This window comes from Ornithorhynchus anatinus, chromosome 13 (genome assembly GCF_004115215.2).
Source record: "Ornithorhynchus anatinus isolate Pmale09 chromosome 13, mOrnAna1.pri.v4, whole genome shotgun sequence".
In the NCBI taxonomy this organism is placed as follows: Eukaryota; Metazoa; Chordata; class Mammalia; order Monotremata; family Ornithorhynchidae; genus Ornithorhynchus; species Ornithorhynchus anatinus.
In genome coordinates this window covers 32,368,974-32,387,896 of record NC_041740.1, presented here as the reverse complement: position 1 = coordinate 32,387,896, position 18,923 = coordinate 32,368,974, and the positions used below count along the sequence as shown (strand labels likewise).

General features: G+C 45.9%; 1 protein-coding gene and 1 long non-coding RNA gene across 3 annotated transcripts in view; one reads left to right on the top strand and one right to left on the bottom strand.

The window, feature by feature from the left end:
* Nucleotides 1–18,923, bottom strand: part of FRMD4A (FERM domain containing 4A) — a 250,340-nt gene that overhangs the window by 93,874 nt on the left and 137,543 nt on the right. For both annotated transcript variants that reach the window (XM_039913901.1, XM_029077375.2), the window contains exons 5-7: nt 15,886–15,970; nt 3,126–3,182; nt 1,309–1,331 (exon numbers count right to left, since the gene is read on the bottom strand). In XM_039913901.1, coding sequence (XP_039769835.1) covers nt 1,309–1,331; nt 3,126–3,182; nt 15,886–15,970 — 165 coding nt within the window. The remainder of the gene's footprint in view (nt 1–1,308; nt 1,332–3,125; nt 3,183–15,885; nt 15,971–18,923) is intronic.
* On the top strand, nt 13,377–18,355 carry LOC114815936. The gene is made up of 3 exons (XR_003763740.2): nt 13,377–13,513; nt 15,893–16,121; nt 17,634–18,355. It is a non-coding gene; the product is annotated as an uncharacterized LOC114815936 (long non-coding RNA).

The following is an 18,923-nucleotide window of genomic DNA, read 5'->3' as shown; positions in this document are numbered from 1 at the left end:
TTCTGAACTCTGTTCAGCTGGTTGCTCGAGTGGCTAACAACAGGGTGGATGGGATGGGAGAGGCAAAGGTGAAATACCAGCTGGTGAGAGTTCTATACACTTTGACCAACCAGCTCAGCAAAGGCCAAGACAATGAGGGCAGCCACAAGCCCTTCAGAGTCATGGTTAGGAATCATGGATCAGAGGGGAAGACCTGGAGAGCACAATGAAGATCCAGGAACCATAATAATAATAAAATTTGGGTTTCAGATAATCACACACTATTGCCAAGCACTATGTTATGCCATGAGGTAGTTGAAATACAATCAGATCAGACCCAGTCCTTGTTCTTCATGGGACTAAGGGGAAGAGAGAACAGGTATTTAAGTTGCATTTTACCGACGAGGAAACTGAAGAAAGTGACTCGTTCAAGTTCACACAGCAGGCAAGTAATGGATCCAGGATTAGAATCCAGGTCTCCTGACTCTCAGGCCTGTGCTCTATCCACTAGGCACACGGCTTCTCCCCATCATATACCAAATTTCTAAATCAGAAGCTTGTTGCAGGCAACTAGAAGCCATCAATTTCATTCTCCTGAGACATGGCAAAAAAGGTAATTTTAGATACTTTCCACGCCTCATGGTAACTTAGAGTGTATTTTGCCACTCTTTTCCCAATATTTACCGAGAATGACCCCGACCTGAGCAGTAATGATCTTTCTGATTTAAATCAGATCACAGTTTCACATTTTCAGGGAAGCAGTACTGTCTAGTGGAAAGAACACAATCCTGGGAATCACGAAACTACTGTGTGACCTTGGGCAAGTCACTTAACTTCTCTGGGACTCAGTTTACCATCGGCAAAATAAAGATTCAATACCTGTTCTCCCTCCCCGCTTAGCCTGTGACCCCTATGTTGGACCTGATTATCTTGCATCTACCTCAGCAGTTAGTACACTGTTTGGCACACAGTAAACACTTAACCAATAGCACAATTATTCATATTACATTGATATAACATTGTGATACTTGTCAACAAGTGAAGACTGTCATTTGAAGTTGTAAATGATGACAGGAGGCCCAGGTTGAGTGCATCAGTCTCAGTGTAAGAAAAATAAACACATTTTAGCTGCGAGAATTTAACCCCCAAGGCATTGTTCCCAACATAAGCATTGGTAGCATGTACTGGGGAAGGACTGGGTTTAGGAATGAGCTCAGACCCATCATGAATAGGCCAGCTTTGTCCCGAGCCTTCCCCTGGGAAACACACAGGCAATTCTTCCCCTGGATGGGAATTGGTATCCTTTTTCTTTTTTTTAATCCAACTCACCTCGCAAAATCTCCTTTCGCCTCCTGAAACAAAATGGGAAAGCAACATTGAGAATAGGAAAAACAAACAAAAATTGTGACAGTCGGGGCTTTAGTTTCTTAACTTCAACTTGAAGTTCTTACTCCTGCTAACAATTGAAATCATATTTACTATTAAGTCTTTTGGTAAAACAAGAAGCCTCCACCCTTCTCCTGGGTGGAGTTGTAATCTAAGCAGGGTTAGTCTGGTCATGCCTTAGATGGGAGACACCCAAATGAAAACTGCTGGGATCTGGAAAAGGTCGGGGGCAGGGAGAGTCTGTACTTGGAGAGAATGAAGCCTCAACCTCTGCCTTTCTTGTCTGGAGTCTGGCCCTGCTAAGGAGCCTGGAGGGATGGTTTAGATCTAAAATGGATCTATTGGGGGCTGTGGCAGCCCTTTTCCCACCCCGCCCAACCTGATCCCCAGAGCTGGACCAGCCTACGATAGGATTTGTTCCCTTTATTTACCACTCCCTCAGCCCCACAGCACTCAGGTTCATATCCGTAATTTATTTATTTGTAGTAGTGTCTGTCTCCCCTTCTAGACTGTAAACTCACTGTGGACAGGGAACACGTCTACCAACTCTGTTATAATGCACTCTCCCAAGTGCTTAGTAAAGTGCTCTGCACAGAGTAAGCACTCAATAAATGCAATTGATTGATTGACAGGGTGGCCCCTGAGAGCACCCGAGAACACTGGACAAGGAAGCCCAGCTCATGTCACTTGCATTATGCTGGGCATACAGGAAGACTGTTGAGCACTGCATATGCCAATCTGCTGAGATATGCCAATTTCTCACCATCCCAGAGCCCTGAATGGCATTACATTCCTCTCCAAGGTTCATTCATTCACTCAGTAGTATTTATTGAATGTTTACTGTGGGCAGAGCCCTGTACTAAGTGCTTGGGAGAGTACAATAAAGCAATAATCAGACATGTTGCCTGCCCACTCAAGTTTACAGTCTAGAAGAGGAGAGAAACCCAGACCAAGGCTAAGCCATGGAACTTGGCAGCTGGAGCCTCAGAGGAGGAGGGAGGCATGGCTTTGGGAAAAAAAAAATCACAGACGTAAAAGTGTCCGGGTCCATTCTGATACAGCACAGGGCCGCTGAAAATTGGACAGTCTAGGGTAAAAACAGACAGATGGTTACCCTACTACTTGAGGGCCTGGAAATAGGGTGAACAACAATCTTTCTTGCTCCATCCTCTTTACTGTCATTCCTCAAGAAAGATGACAGTTCCCTGGAGGTTGGCAGGCACCCTCTCAGATTTCCCCCTTAAGTGCTGTTCTTTTCAATTGGTCCATCTATATTTTATTCACTGGAAGCCAGTTTCTACTACTCTGTCTGCCGTGTGTATACATCTCTCTCCTCTGCGGAAGCATTTAGGAAGAAATAATCAGGGTTGTTCCAGTCTCGTTTGCCAAGTGAATTTGCTAATTGCTCAGTTATTTATTGGGGACTACCTGCCTTCTGATTTACTAGAAGTAGGTATTCCTATCTATGGTCATTGCGACAAATGTGTTATTGGAGAAATGTACTTCCCCCTCAGAACTGGGGTGTAATTAGAGCAATGAGATTTTAATTGATTCTCTCCTCTCCCTTTTCTCTTATTGCTGGTAATGGCAGTGGAAATCAGCTCAGGAAGGCAGTGCTATTCTGAGCCCTGGCACTTCTCCAATTCAGTTCCTCGGAATGGGTAGGTATTAGTTAGGTGTTATTTCCCTGTTAGTCCAGCATAGTTTTAGACACAAATTTGCATGAGAGGAATTATAAAAAGCTGCAAGAACATGCTTACCTGCAATATATAAGAAGCTAATTCAAACACCACTTCACTGTCAACTTCAATGAGTTCCTAGAAGGAAGCAAAAAAAAAAAAAGGATAAATTTTGGTTCTCTGAGGTACTGATTTTCAAAGCTCCAATCTAAAAGGAGCTTACTATTTCTCTTCCAGAGAAGGCCTCAACCATCTCCAAGACTCTCTAGACAAAGTCCAAGGCTGACATGTTTACTGGTCTTCAAAGAAAGCCAAACACATCTGCCATTGTCCTCAACATCCACAATATTAACTGAATGCTTATTGGGTACAGACAAACCCCTTGAAGGCCAACTCTGAAATAAGGCCCAAGCACAGGCTCCCCAAAAGCAAACTGTCTTCTGTGGGAAGAAGGTGGCACTGACAAGTCACTCAGGTACTTTTGAAGGTCTTGGCTTCCATTTTAAGGACAAAGGGACAAAGAAAGACAAAGTCTAAGTAGGAGGGAGAGCAAGTATTGAATTCCCATTTTGCAGATGAGAGAACTGAGGCAGAGGGTAGCTAAGCAACTTGCTCAAGGTCACTCAGCAGGCAAGTGGCATAGAGGAGATTAGGACCCAGGTCCTCTGACTCCCAGCCCATGCTCTTTGCACTAGATCAGGTTGCTTAACTTAACTTCTCTGTGCTTCCGCTTTCTCATCTATAAAATAGGGATTCGGTATCTGCCCCCTCTCCCCCTTAGACTGTGAAATCCATGTGAGAGAGACTGTGTCTGACCTCATCATCTTGTACCTAAGCGCTTAGTACAGTGCTCTGCGCACAGTAAGCGCTCAATAAATATGACTGAATGAATAGCAAGCACCTAAACACCACTAGAAAAATAGATGGCTTGTTGCAGAAAGGCAGGAGCACGGGAGGGGGCTAAAGCAAGGGCCGATGCCCCCCCAGGCAAAGATCAGATCTGACAGCCTATATATAAAACACAAACTATTAATCCTTTATGCTTGACCAAGGACTTTGCAGCTGAGCATTCAACAGCGCCATATAGGCATCATAATGAATACTGCCTGCCAAGGCTGGAAATGGAAAGGGAAGAACTCTTGGGAATGCAGTTCTGGGCCCACTAGACCTAGCAATACATAAATCATTTAACAATGGTCAAATGATTTAACAGTATTACCCACAGGGCTCCCAGGGAAGATTGTTCTCATTCCTGCCATCAAAATCTTGCCTCAGGGAACAGATTCTTATACGTTTGTTGGGCATTTACATGTGTCCCATGCACGTGTTCATCTGTGTTTCATGCAAATGTTTCTAGGAGCAGGCTGGCCCTGTAGATTGATCTAACCAGGACAGTCCCAGATGTTTGAAGGGTATTCTGGGCTGTTAGAGAAATATACTACATCCAAAACCCTTTTTGGCTAACCTCACATTGGTCTCCAGCTCTGGCTCGCTTTAAATCAAGCCTGCCAAACTCAAACTTGCCGGTGGGTCGGATTTCTTCCTATGACAAACCTGGTGGGCCCACTTGTACGCAGACCTGGGGGGAGGATGGAAATGAGGAGAGGAAGAGCAGCGGAAGGGAAGGAGAAGGGACCACTCATTAACCTAAACACTGATTAGCTAAGAGTCCTACTCTATGTCTGATTGAAACTCTCAGCCAATCAGATGCAGAACCAGAGGAAATCTATTTAGCCCTTCCCCCTTCTCCTTCTGGCCCAGAGGTAAGGTTCCCTTTAAGGTGGCTGGGGCAGGTTTTCAGAATTTATGTTTTTTTAGAAATTTTTTTTTAGGGGCAGCACTGGCAAATACTGACTGCGCAAAAGGAAAGGAGCCTCTCCCCAAATCCTGGACCCTCACTCCTTTGCTCTTCCCTACCTTATCCAAGTTCCCATTAATAGCAATAGTATTTTCTAAGTGCTCTCTGTGTCCCAAATCTCTGCACCAAATGCTGGGAAAGAAATAAATGGGCAGACACATAAGGAAAGATGAAATGATAAATGCATCAAAACAACACAGAGGCCAAAGAAAATGCTATGTGCAAGAGCAGGAAGAGACTGTGGCTAGAGGAGAAGAGTTTCAGGGCCCTTGCAGCTAGAGTCCAAGATTCCCTTAGGTAAAGAATGCAACAGGTGGTTTTTCCTCAGAACCAGGCTGCAGCCCGACAAAGGGAGTCCATTTTGTTTTGTGTGATCAGGGCTTAGGTTCTGGGAACCAGGGAAACTGCCCCCAGAATCCCTGTTGGGCACCCTTCCCAGCCCTGATCTCCTCCCTGTCTATGGGCTGAGCCTTCAGGCTAAGATTAGCCTCCCCCCTCCCTCCCAACTCCCACTGCAGCCAGGAAGTGCTGGAGCCTGTGGGCAGGAGAGTGGGAGGGAAAGAGGGAGAGGGGAGGTCTTCTCTTCCTCAAGCCTTCTGTGAGAGATGACTCAGGTTCACCACCCTAGCCAATTCTCAATTATCCATGCTGATGGAGGCCAGAAGGAGCATGGGTAAGTGAGATAATAATAATACCACCACCAATAATAATAATGGTGGTATTTGTTATGTGCTTACTAAGTGCCAGGCAGTGTACCAAGCACTGGGGTAGATACAAGATAATTGTGTTGGACACAGTCCCTGACCCTCATGGAGCTAACAATCTTAATCCTCATTTTACAGAGGAGGAAACTGAGGCAGAGAGAAGTCAAGTGACTTGCCTAAGGTGTCACAGCAGATAACTGGCAGAGCAGGGATTAAAACCCAGGTCCTCTGACTCGCGGGTCCATGCTCTTTCCATTAAGCCATGTGAAATCCACAGATGCTCCCCCAAATCTCCCTTGAGTCAGGAGTTGTCTAGCTTATCCCTTACCACCACACTCTGGTCTGGTAACAAGGATCAAAAACAGATGGATACGAGGAGCCCTGCTTCCTCTCCCTTTTAAAATAGTCCAAAAGGAAGAGGTCAGTAGAGGAGAAACACAGAGACTGAATCATCATCATCATCACCAGCAGCAGAAGCATTTATTGAACACGTACTATGTGCACAACACTGTACTAGGAGCCTGGAGAACAAGCAGTAGAAGGTGAAAGTACAGTCCTTGCTTGATAATCCATAAACTAAATAACCAATGCCTAGGTGATAATATAATCAATATTGTGACTATTCTTCAATTACCTCTATTCACCTATTCTAGTATTTAAGCACTTGTTTATTCATTTATTCAACTTTCCATTCTGTTTTTGTTTCCTAACAGTAGATATTAGGTTTCCCCAACCACCACTAGACTCTATGTTCCCTCAGGGTAGGGATAACCTCCTTTTCTTCTACCGAGCTCCCCCAAGTGCTTAGTAGAGTACCCTGCACATAGCAGGTGTTCAGTAAATGCCACTGGTTCTCAAGCACACACAAGTCTTCCATGAGGGAAAGTAAGCCAGACCGATTGGGAAGGTTGCCTGGGGAAGAGAACGTTTCACGTCTCAAGAGAAACCACCCTTCAACACTTTCAGTATCCCTGAGCCCCCCACCCATCTCATTCCCTTTTATCTCCACAATCCCACTCCAGTGGAATGTTAGGAACGCCGGACTCTCGCTGTGCACCCCATCCCCCAGCCCCCCAAACCTCCCACTGGCCTGGAGATCAGACAGATCAGAACCCTGTTTTGACTGGTTAATCAACATCAGGACAGAGGCCCCTGCCAGAAACACACTACCATAAAGCAAGGAGGGGATGGCGCTACCTCCCCTTCTCCGCTAACTAGTCGGATCACATGGAGGTGCCTCCTCTCATGTGTTTTTGCTCAAGTGGAGAAAATAAACTGGAGGAGACTACAAAGAGCCAGAGCAAGAATTCCAAGCTTTATGGGAGCTTTACATTTTCCCTTAGGAACGGGTAGATGGTTGTGGGGAGGCAGAGGGGAGCGAAGGAGGGAAGGGAGGAGGCTGAGGAGACTACTTCAAGGAAGATGAATTTCAGCTCCTCTGGCTGTGCCAATAGGATTTCAACCGGCCAGTTTCAGTGAGATATATTCCCTCAAATTATTCAGCTCACAGCCCTGTCCTGGGTTGAGAGGGAAGAAAGCTTAGTTTCACTGAGTTTCCACCCCATCAATGCTAAGCAAATCATTTAGCTTCTCTGAGCCATTAGATACGGTATGTGGGATGCTTGGAGAACCTCAGAGGAAAAGCAGTGCGGACAAGGGAAATACACTCGTGGAAGGGAGGTTTGGAGAGAGAGCATAAGTGAATGTGAGTAAGAATGGAGAGAGGAAGAGAGGTGGAAGAGGGTTTGGGGCAATAGAGTCTTTATTTTTGGACAAGAATTATCCCACATGTTCAAGTCACTAGAGAAATCCAAGACGAACACTGTAACAGCAATTTGAGCTTCACAGACTTCCTTAACAAGACTCTCACAGAGTCCTCCCCTGACAAACCCTGAAAAACTCCAAGTGGTCAGGGCAATGGATGACCCCCATTTCCCAGGAGGGACTCCCAGGACACACTACGACAGATTGCCAGTGCTGTCGAGATCTGGGGACCCCTATCAATGGGTCTCTAATTCAGCTTCGCTGGATAAGGAAGAGGAAGTCACCCAGTTTCCAAGAAACCAGTCAAAGATGAACATAAAGGCCCCGAGATGCTCATGGACCAAGCTCCCATATTCCATCTTGTTCCTCGTTCACTGTGGCAGCTACCTAACTAGTCCAAACCTCAGTTTCTTAATCTGTCAAGTGGAGGTAAAGTAGCACCTGCCTAAAAGGGAACTTGGAGATTTCACTGACAATTCCACAAAAGTGTTGCTGACTCTGCTTTTCAGCTTCAGCAGAGAAAGGAGCATGGTGAATTGGAAAGAGCTTGAGAGTCAGAAGGACCCAGGTTCTAATCTTAGCTCTGTCACTTGTCTGCTAGGTGACCTTGATCAAGTCACTTCATTCCTCTGTCCCTCAGCTCCCTCATCTGTAAAATGGGGATTAGGTCCATGACCCCTGTGAGGGAAAGGAACTGTGTCTCACCTGATCATCCTGTATCTGCCATAGTGCTTAGTACAGCATTAGGCACATATTAAGTGGTTAACAAATACCACGATCATCATCAACATTATTATTATTAGTAGTAGTACTAGATTTAACACCTACAGTCCTATAGCGCTTTTGAACATGAAAATCTGATCAGTGGCCCTAAAGCAAACTGTAAGCTCGTTTGGGCAGGGAACGTGTCTGTTCATTGCTATACTGTACTTTCCCAAGTGCTTAGTACAGTGCTCTGCACACATTAAGCTCTCAATAAATACGATTGAATGAATGAATTCTCTTTAAGGAAAGCAAATACTAAAGAAGCAGTGTGGTCTAGTGGACAGAGCATGGGCCTGGGAGTCAGAGGACATGAATTCCAATCCTGTCTCCAACACTCATCTGTTGTGTTATTTTGGGGAAGTTAAACTTCTCTGTGCCTCAAATATAAAAACAATAATAATAATAACACCAACGATTCTACTACCACTACAACTATAATTATTATTAATAAAGAGTTCTGGGCTGAGAATCACTCGATGTGTTAAGTTGCATCATGGTTGAAATGCACTGAGGTGAAAGATGGAATAGGGAGGTCTTATGTCTAAAGCCATTTGGGGAGCTCAGGGCAGGCCAAAATACTCTTCTGACCCCAACATCCTCCCCTACCCCTGACATACATACACACACACACACACACAAACACACACACAAACACACAACCCCCCTCCCTGCCTAGTCCCTGCAGGAAGCAGGCATGGAGGCCTTTTGGAGAAAGTGTCAGGCCTATAGTTCCGCTGCAGCAGAAGAGATGCTGATGACATGCCAGCAGCATCTGCAGAAAATTGGAACTCTCCCGCTCTGTTCTGCTCTGGGGGATTTCGCAGGCATTTGCAGGAATTTCTAGCCCGGTGGTTCCTGACGTGGTGGGGTGGGAAGAAAAAATCCCATCAACGCGAAAACAGTCCCCGAGGCCCCACCAACATGCCGACACACCTCGTTGCCCAACCCGTCCTGCTGAGTCGACCCTGCCCCCAGGCGAGCGGCGACGGACGGGCCGCACAGGACCAGACTCATGTGATCTTGCATCATCTCTCTCCTTGCCTGCCTCTCCTGCTGCCGGTTTTCAGAAATAACAAGTCACCTCACGTCTGCCTAATGATCCATTCGGGTAATATGTACCGATCACTCCGGGCTAGGACGGATCCCTAGCTTCCATCTGTCAAACTTCTTCCAGAGTTCCCGCCTTCCTCTTTCTCAGCTAGATCTAAAGTTACAGCCTCTCCCCAGCCAGGAGCCTGTGAGATCAAGAAGCACCAGAAGGGATGTACAGAAATCAAGTCTCTGGCCATCATAATAACAACTGTGGTATTTGTTAAGCATTTACTGTCATGCGAGGAACTGGACCAAGTCCTGGGGGTAGATGCCAGATTGGATGCAGTCACGGTCCACTCACCATCTAAATTGGGCCATTTTACAGATGAGGAAACAGAGGCCCAGAGAAGTGCAGCGGCTTGCCTGAGATCACACAGCGGGCAAGCGACAGAGCTTGGAATTAAAGCCCAGATCCCCTGACTCCCAGGGTCATGCTCTTTCCACTAGGCTGCACTGTTTCTAGAGACCTCAAAGTTCAGTGTAGAGGACTGGGCTGAGCCGTTTACAAGCAGAAATGGAGGGGCTTTGGGGAAGCGATCCTTATGAGCTGAAGGAATGGCCCGATGAAGCAGTAAGAGTCGGTGGCCTAAACCCTGGTTCTACTCAAACCCGCCCGTTATTGGCCGTCAGAGCCTACTGTGTGCAGTCAGAGATGAGATAGACATAGGGTATCTGTGAGACTCCTTCTCAGCAGGACACTCGCACTAGTGAACGCGATCTCAACTCAGCAGTGCTGTCTTGGAACAGAAGGACAATTCCTTCTGGTAGACTAGATGGGGCTCGCGATCCCAGTTTCCCATCTTCCCCATAGGAACGATGCTTCCCTAGGTGGGGAAGCTCAAGTACTCTATAGTACGTTCCCAAGCACGGTGCTCTACACAAATGAAAGTGGTCTACCACTTAGCTACCATTTAGCAATACCTATTCATAGATCGTACAGGGACAGCTCGATTCTGATTTCAGATGTCTAACGCCTTGAGAGCACAGTGGGAAACTAGGGGGCAGACACCCAGCTGAGGATCATGCAAAATGTCCCAGAATGCCCCCAGAGAGCCCCTCTAGACTGTAAACTCCTTGTGGTCAGGGAACATGTTTACCAATTCTATTTTACTGTACTCTTCCAAGTGCTTAGAACAGTGCTCTGCACATAGTAAGTACTCAAAGACCACTGATTGCTCTTTAAACTGATCACAGTTTGGAATCTGTTCTCTCCCCACTCAGTTTCTGGCTCACTGATCACTAGACATGGGGATTATACCAAATCCTAATCCAGAATCACTTTACACTCCTGCTCTACCCCAGTTCACCCACTTGGCTCACCCCCTTCCTTCAGCCTGGAAATTCCTCCCTCTTCATATCCAGGGGACCATTGCTCTCCCCAACCTCAAATCTCTCTGGGGAAATCATCTACAGGAGGCTTTCCCTGCTTAATCTCTCAGCTCTCCACCCTATTTCTTACCCAAATGCCACTTCAGCACTTCCACCTCACCTAAGTACCATTTCTTCTCACCACACTCAGTACTCGCATGCACATCTTTACACCCTAGTGGTTCCTTCTTCCTACCCGTAATTTATTTTAGTGCCTGTCTCCCTATTGCTAGACTGTAAGCTCTTCAAGGGCAGGAATCAGGTCTACTAATGCTACTGAACTTTGCCAAAAGCTTAGTACAATGCTCCTCTAAACAGAGTAAGCCCTGGCCTACTGGATAAAGCACGGACCTGGGGATTAAGAATGTGAGCTCCATGTGGGACAGGGACTGTGTCCTATCTGATTTGCTTGTAACTACCCCAGTGTTTAGAATAGTGCCTGGCACATAGTAAGCCTTAACAAATACCACAAAAAAATCAATACTACTGGTGGATCACTTGCTTTGAAGAAACCCTGCAATTTCATATGAGTTTCCCCCCACTGAGAGATGGCTATCCTATCACCCCTAATGGTCTTTCATAGCCCAAAGTGGGAAGACTATGATCAGACTGGCAGGGTTGTATTGGGGGGGGGGGGGGGTCCCTGCTGTAGCAGGTGAGGATTTTAAAGTCCTGCCCCTGTTTCCTCTCCCCTATGGATAAGTAGGGAAGAACTGGCTACCTCCACTTTACAGTAGAGTAAAATGAGGCAGGGGACCGAGTTTAGAGTTGTTGTTGGTCTAGTTGATGTTAGAACTCAGTGAGCCACCGGGCCCATTTGACACATCCCACTGCCTTCTGGGAAGGAGCCCATAGTTTTCTTTGGTTTTGCAACGTCATGTGGCTCCCAGGGAGCTGGAGGATTAAGAGAGACAGGTGGAGGCGGCTCACTCTGATTTTTCTTAAGCCTCCTCCCAGGAAAGAATAAACTTCCCCTGGCAACATGCCCATGGGAGCTTTCCTAAGAACCAAATACCCCTTCTGATGGGGCCTGTCCCGTGCCCTACACTCCCACGGCACAGATCCTAGCCACCTGGCTCCAGGGACAGGTGGGGAGGTGGTGGGAAACATGCCAGCCAGTGCAGTCACTCAGGCCTCTGTGATTTCTTAGTGTTTCTCTCTCACTCTCTCTCTCCTCCCTCCCAATCCCACTGCTTGCACCATTCCTGCTGCTTCCCCAAAGCAGGCAGCTGCCGCCCTGTTCCACCATTTCCCAGTCTAAGTCCTCAGCCTGTTGTCCCGTAATGGGTCCTTCTTTCTCTCTGGGGACAGGGAATTTTCTAGCCCCCACTGACTTCAGTAAGCTGGAACCCCTGTCAGATTTCTCACCCAACCATCAATCAATGGTATTTATTGAGTGATTTCTGCATGCAGAGCACTGTACTAAGCTCTTGGGAGAGTAGACTGTAAGCTTGTGAAAACCCCTAGACTGAAAGCTCATTATGGGAAGGGAACTTGCCTGCCAATTCTGTTGTACTTTCCCAGGCACTTAGTACAGTGGTCTACACGCAGTGAGGACTCAAAAAATATCACTGATGATGATGAGTACAATATAGCAGAGTTGGAAGACATGTTCCTGACCCACAAACAGCTTACAGTTTAGAGGATGTAAGCTTCTTGAGCATGCCCCTCCTAACTGCCCTGTGTATGGGAGCACATCATTCTGACTGAAAAGCCAAAATTTCAGGCTTTCCCACACCTATTGCTCCAATTCTCCACCACTCCCCACCCCTAAAGTCTCTGCTGGCCTGGGTGGCTTCAGACAGTCCCACAGAAGGGTATAGAGAAGAAGCGTAGCTTAGTGGAAAGATGATGGGCTTGGGAGTCAGAGATTGTGGGTTCTAATCCTGGCTCCGCCACTTGTCAGCTATGTGACATTGGGCAAGTCACTTAACTTCTCTGTGCCTCAGTTACCTCATCTGTAAAATGGGGATTAAGACTGTGAGCCCCACGTGGGACAACCTGATTACCTTGTATCTATGCCAGTACTTAGAACAGTGCTTGGCACATAGTAAACACTTAACAAATACCATCACTATTATAGGAGGAAGAGCAAGGCTATCAAGGTACGTCTGATATCTGTCTCGCCCATCAGACTGTAAGGTCCTTGAAGGGCAGGGATCAAATGTTTTACTTCTTCGATATGTTCCCCAAGTTCCCAGAAGCATTCTTTGCATCCACTTGGTGCTCTGCTCAATAAACATCATCAATTCTGGCAGCAATCAAACTTGCTACTGTGTCAATCCAGAACCTGCAGAGGAAGCACTCCATTGACCTGTTGCCTCCTTTCCAAAGCCCACTGAGTTTGGCGGAACAAATTTGGCTAAATGACGATTCCCCGTATTCTTCTGTTCCACTGCCAATGATGCTGGGAATGCTTACCCCACAAGCAGCAGCGGGGGATCCATGCCCTTCGGTTTTCATTGAGTCAAAGCTACCATGTCGTTTACTTATTGAGCGCTTACCACGTACTTAAGTGAGTTCAACAAAGTAAACACGATCCCTACCCTTAAGGAACTTACATGGACATGCCCAGCATGATTAAAATATGGATCCAGATCATGTGACAGGCATGCATCATAGGATTCTGGCTCTTGCTTTAGAATCTGGGGTCAGCTCTACCGAAAGGAAGCCCCAGTGCAAGGAGCTGAACCCTTGATGCAGCGATTTCACCAGCACAGCAAACTTCCTCATTCTCCGGAAGCCACATGACGACTGCCACTTGTTCTCCTCTCAGCTCCCTTACTCTTCCAGACTCTCAGATCCAAAGCCAACCTGAACACCAGAACCGAGTCCCGTGCGGACAGGAGGTCAATAACCTCAGCCTCAAATAACCAGAAACTGATCGAAGGTGACAAATGGAGAGAGCAGGCGAGAAGGTGAGTTCCATTGTGATGTTGCTGGTCACACAGGGTCTCTCTAGGAGAACTATTTGTTTCCCTAAGCGGTCAGAGTAGCCTTCAGTCTGTCTCCAGGGGACCTCCCGGAAGAGATGGGGCAGTGGCTGGTGCCCACCCTCAGTCACAACTTCCTCTTGGGATTCGGCTAACCCTCACTGTTCAGATTTTCACAAGGGCCCACACTCATTCTACTTAATATAGTCAACAGAGTTTATACATACAGGATAGCCTAGGAGAAGAAAGCTGTCTTTTCATTCTCACAATTGTACACTTCTTTTGTTCAACGCTATTGGGGGGGGGGGGGGGGGGGGGGTGTTAGAGGTCTTTAAAATCCTGAGAACCATGTGCCCCAACGCCATCTCAGATTAGGTTTCACAGGCTCCGTCTGAAGTGGGCAGACCGTTGTTTGAAAAAGTCCCAGGGTTCATCTCAATCATTTCCCCTGCTGAAAAGGCAAGCGATGACCATACCTGTCCTGTCCTCAGCTGGCCACTGTGAGGTGTATTTTCAATTCCCAGCTGTCTTTAGTACGAAGGTAACCCTTTGCAACCCAAAGTTACTGTTGTAGTGTCCCTGCGGTTTGAAGGTCCATCTCCCATCCCCCTGAAAACTCTGGAAAAGTGGATTTCCGGATGTTTAATTCATTGTTAAGACTGCCCTCTGGTGGAGATTCTTGTTATCATTTAGAGTCGTCATCTTGGAAATCCTTGCCCTGAGCCAAGCTGCAGCCGGGATTTTAGCAGGGGAACCCCACAAGACTACCCCCTAGCCGGTACACGGTCTTTCCTTTTCCAGACCAACAGAGGGCTTATCTGCCAGCTTCTTCTGTCGCTTGTCTGCCCATCAAGGATTAAAAAAAAAACCACTGACTCACAAATCCCCCTTATTTCTGGCCCGTTTACGCTCTGGCTGCGTTAATACCTAGAAAATCCCTCTTCTTGCTGGTTTGGTTTGACCCCACGGAGCTCTCCACTGTTTCATTATTCAAATCATTTTCACTCGGTCAAGAATCTTTTGCATAATTAGCTCGTGTGTGCAAAAGTACCTAGAGACGATGAAAAGTGGGAAGATCCAGGCCGTTATCTTTGGGATAGTAATGGTTCTTCTCATATAACTAGCCCCAACCTTCCATTTACATTATAAAGCTTGAGCCTGAAGACTAAGGTCTGATACCTTCTGGGCCAATTTATAAAATCCCGAAGTAACGGAAGGACTTGGAATTTAAGTTTAGATTCCTATGGAAACACTAGATTGCAAGCCCCTTGAAGGCACAGATCATGTCTACTGACTTTTTCATACTCTCCCAAATACTTCAAAGTGCTCAGGAAATGTTATTAATCAATTACAAAAGCAAGGAGGGGCTCTTACCCCAATCCAATTCTCCCTAACCGGTTTGTTATATGGTGGATCAGCATTCGATGACTTGTAGAAGAAACTCCTTTAATAATGACGATGGTATTTGTTAAGCACTTACTATGTGCCAAGTACTGTTCTAAGAGCTGGGTTAGCTCCAAGGTTTTCAGGTTGGACACAGGCCCTGCCCTAGGTGGGGCTCACAGTCTTGATCCCTATTTTACAGATGAGGTAACTGAGGCACAGAGAAATGAAGTGATTTACCCAAGGTCACACAACACATAAATGGCAGAGCTGGGATTAGAATCCAGGTCCTTCTGGCTCCCATGCCCAGGGTCTATCCACTAGGCCATGCTGCTTCTCCTAGCCATTAATAGCCTTTATTCACTCCCTCCCTCAGCCCCACAGCATTTATGCACATATCCAAAATGTATTTATATTAGCATCTGTCTTCCCCTTTATTTCTAAATTGAAAGCACCTTGGGGGCAGGGATCATGTCTAATTCTCATCCTGGTAATTTTTTTTTTCTAATTATAATAACTTTGGTACTTGTTAAGCACTTACCATGTGCCAAGCACTGTATTTGTTAAGTCTGGAGTGGATAATCAGGTCAGACACAGTCCCAAATGGGGTTCCTAAGTTTTAGTTTACAGATGAGAAAAGTGAGGACCAGAGAAGTTAAGTGCCTTGCCCTAGGTCATAGTAGAAAAGTGGCAGAGTCAGGATTAGAACCCAGGCCTTCTGACTCCCAGGCCCATGCTCTATCCAATCGGCCACACTGCTTCCTAACGTGTATCCCAGTGCTATGAACATAGTAAGCATTTATAGAACACTACTGAATGGAGGCACCCCTTGTGCTCCTGAATTATTAAATTCATGATGTATAAAATTCCCACAGTAGAGTCCTAGACACCATAATAACTTTCTGAAAGGGAGGGGGGAAAGCCCTATGTTCAATGATGCCATCGAATCACCTCATAAGTCACGACCCTCTCACCTTATAGATGCAAGACTTGGCATTCAGGAAGAACAATTCGATGGTGGCATTATCCTTTAGGTATGAAATGCTTTCAATGTAGAACCTGAAAGGCAAAGAGAGTGAATCAACAACAAAACTGAGCATTACCAGCAAGAAAATCAACTCAACTGTGAACTTCGACTCCATGACCGGAAGTTGTGGATACTACCCCTTACTGTGCTCTCCCAAGCGCTTAGTACAGTGCTCTGCACATGGTAAGTGCTCAATAAATACCATTAATTCATGTGATTTTGACACCTCCAGAGATCACGTATGTTTCTGAAACAGTTCCAAAGATACATTTGGTAAGAGTCAGTAGCCACCAGGTCTTGCCTTCCTATCTGTCCTCTTCCTTCATTATGATCCACCCCATAGTCAGTGCACCATCTTGGCAAACCTTCACCCTGTCTCTTGTTCTCACCTCTCACTAATGCCCTTCCCACTGCCTGGAATCCCAAGCTCCTTTAGATGAGCCAAAACACAGCTCTCCCTTCTTCAGAACCCTCCTGAAAGCTCACATCCAGTAAGCTTTCCCCAAATAGTTTTTTTCCCCCAAGATCAAATCCTCCCAACTACCATGTCTACACTCATGTGCATGCTGTTTTACATAGTCTAGTATTTAAGCACTTCTCTTCACCCAACAAGCTCTCAATAAACACCACAATTAATTATTTACTTATCCCTCATCTTCTGACTCCTAACTTCAAATAATCTTGGGTCTGTTTCTCACATTAGACTACAAAGTCCTTGAAGGCAGGGACGGTGCCTTTTACCTCGTATCTTCTCTCCCAAGCATACAATAGGTGTTCAATAAATAAGTACTAGTTATTTGTTTCTACTATAAATGGTGCTTAGAGAGGTACTTAGAGCTTGTTTTACTTTTATATTGAAAATCTAATGACCTGTTGATTTATATTTTCTGGACATCCATTGACACAATTCTGGATGCCTTTTTCAGCATTTCTACACCTATCAATGCCAGAAATAAATCATAACAGTGCTTTTGTGGGGTAAATGGGCATGGGACCTGCTGGCACTGAAGTCAGTGCACAGGAGTTTAGCAACCACCCCCAGTGTCAATCCAGTGTCACTGAATATAGCATACAGTGACAGGGTTCTGAGCCTTCTAAATTAGCAAATCTAGCAACAGGAAGCCTTCTAGAACCTGTTTCTCACACACATATCAACTAATTCACTCAGCTCTGAACTATTCCCCCAAATGAGGTGAAAGCTTTCACTTGGGCTACCCAAAAGTACGGATCAAGTGGTGCCCTCTAAATAATACTAGCATCAGCCTGGCAATTAACCAATCAAAAGTATTTAAGGAGTGCTTACTCCATGAAGAGCACTGCACTAAGCAGTCATAGGCAGGAAACATGCCCGCCAACTCTGTTGTATTGTACTCTCTCAGATACTTAGTACAGTGCTCTGCACATAGTAAGTGCTCAATATATACCAGATTCCCTGATTGACTGGGAGAGTCCAATACAACAGAACTGGTAGACAGGATCACTGCCTTCAAGGAGCTTACAATCTAGTGGGTAAGTGATTCATCACTTGATATTGGGTCGATTTTGAAGTTGGGGATTGTCCCCAGGGCTCTTAAATTTTCCCATACAAACTGAGCAGAATACATTTACAAATGTAGACCTATGTCAGAAACCCAGGAGAAAGCATCACCAGGCAGCAAAGTATTACTGACCTTTCCTCCCTCCTTCCCCCCGCAGAGTGACTCCTTTGCTTGCTGTAAGAAGTCCAGAAGAGTGCCCGGCATTCCAGTGGATCGGCGTGCCTGATCTGAGACTTGAGGATCAATTCCTGATAACACCCTCCCCTGAAGACAGTTGCTAATGAACAGTGACCCTGACCAAAACTGGGCAAGGCAAAGGGCAGACGGATTAACTGTGGATCTGGATAATCCTCCTCTATCGACCTATTGAGAGCTGCTAATTGGATGCTGGAGATGTTGTTGGAGATAGAACCACTGCCGAGTCCAAACGGCTGTTTGAAAAATAACTAAGTGGTATGTTTAGAAAATTTGTTTTAATTTCACAAGATATTCACTCATCCTGGACTCAAAAGACAAACCCTCTTCCCACCCCATTTTCTATCAAAAACAGATTACAGAAAATTACAGATTAGAAGCAGACGATTCTCAAACTCAGGCCTGACCATTTCAACTCTACCGTAGGTTACGACATATATTCCTTCAATCCTTATAGAGATTCCTAAAGCATTTCTGTCAGAGCGAACCCTAAACAAGGAGACCAAATTTATTGAGCATTTACTGTGTGTAGAGGACTGTAGTAAGTGCTTAAAAGAGTACAGTACAACAGAGTCGGTAGACATGGTACCTGCCCACATTGAGTTTACGGTCCCAGGGCTCGATCTCAGCTTTATAATCACCGTCCTTAGGGAAATGGCAGAGAAGGAGCATGGGGCTGGGCGTCAGAAGGACTCAGAATCTAATCCTTCCTTTGCTTCTTGTCTGCTGTGTGATCTTGGGAAATTCTCTTAACTTCTCTGTGCCTCACTTCCCTCATCTGTAAAATGGGGACTAAGACTGTGAGCCCCATGTGCTAAATTGACTGTGTGCAAACTGACTGGCTTGTATCTACTCCAACACTTAATATAGTGCCTGGCAAATGGTAAGCACGTAACAAATACCACCGGAAAAAAAGGAAAAGAATGGCAAACTTCATTTTCCTTTTATAAAATCCGTCTGCTTATCAGTAGGTGGCAGTGTTGCATTTTCTTAATCTGCTAGGACGGGCCCTTTACACCGCCACACCACCACTAGGGCTTCCTATTGACTTGATTCAACAAAACAAATACCAGTTCCCCTTTACAAACCTGAGGAAATGGATCTTTCCCTTAGGAGGATACTTTGGAAGCTCTGTGAGGAGCCCTCAAGTCTGATGAGTGCTCGCAGATGGCTTGTTTGTCGAATCTAAAACCCCAAGGTTATGCCAAGTCGGAAGGTGAGTAGTTCTAGGCACGGCCAACGGCTCTGCCCT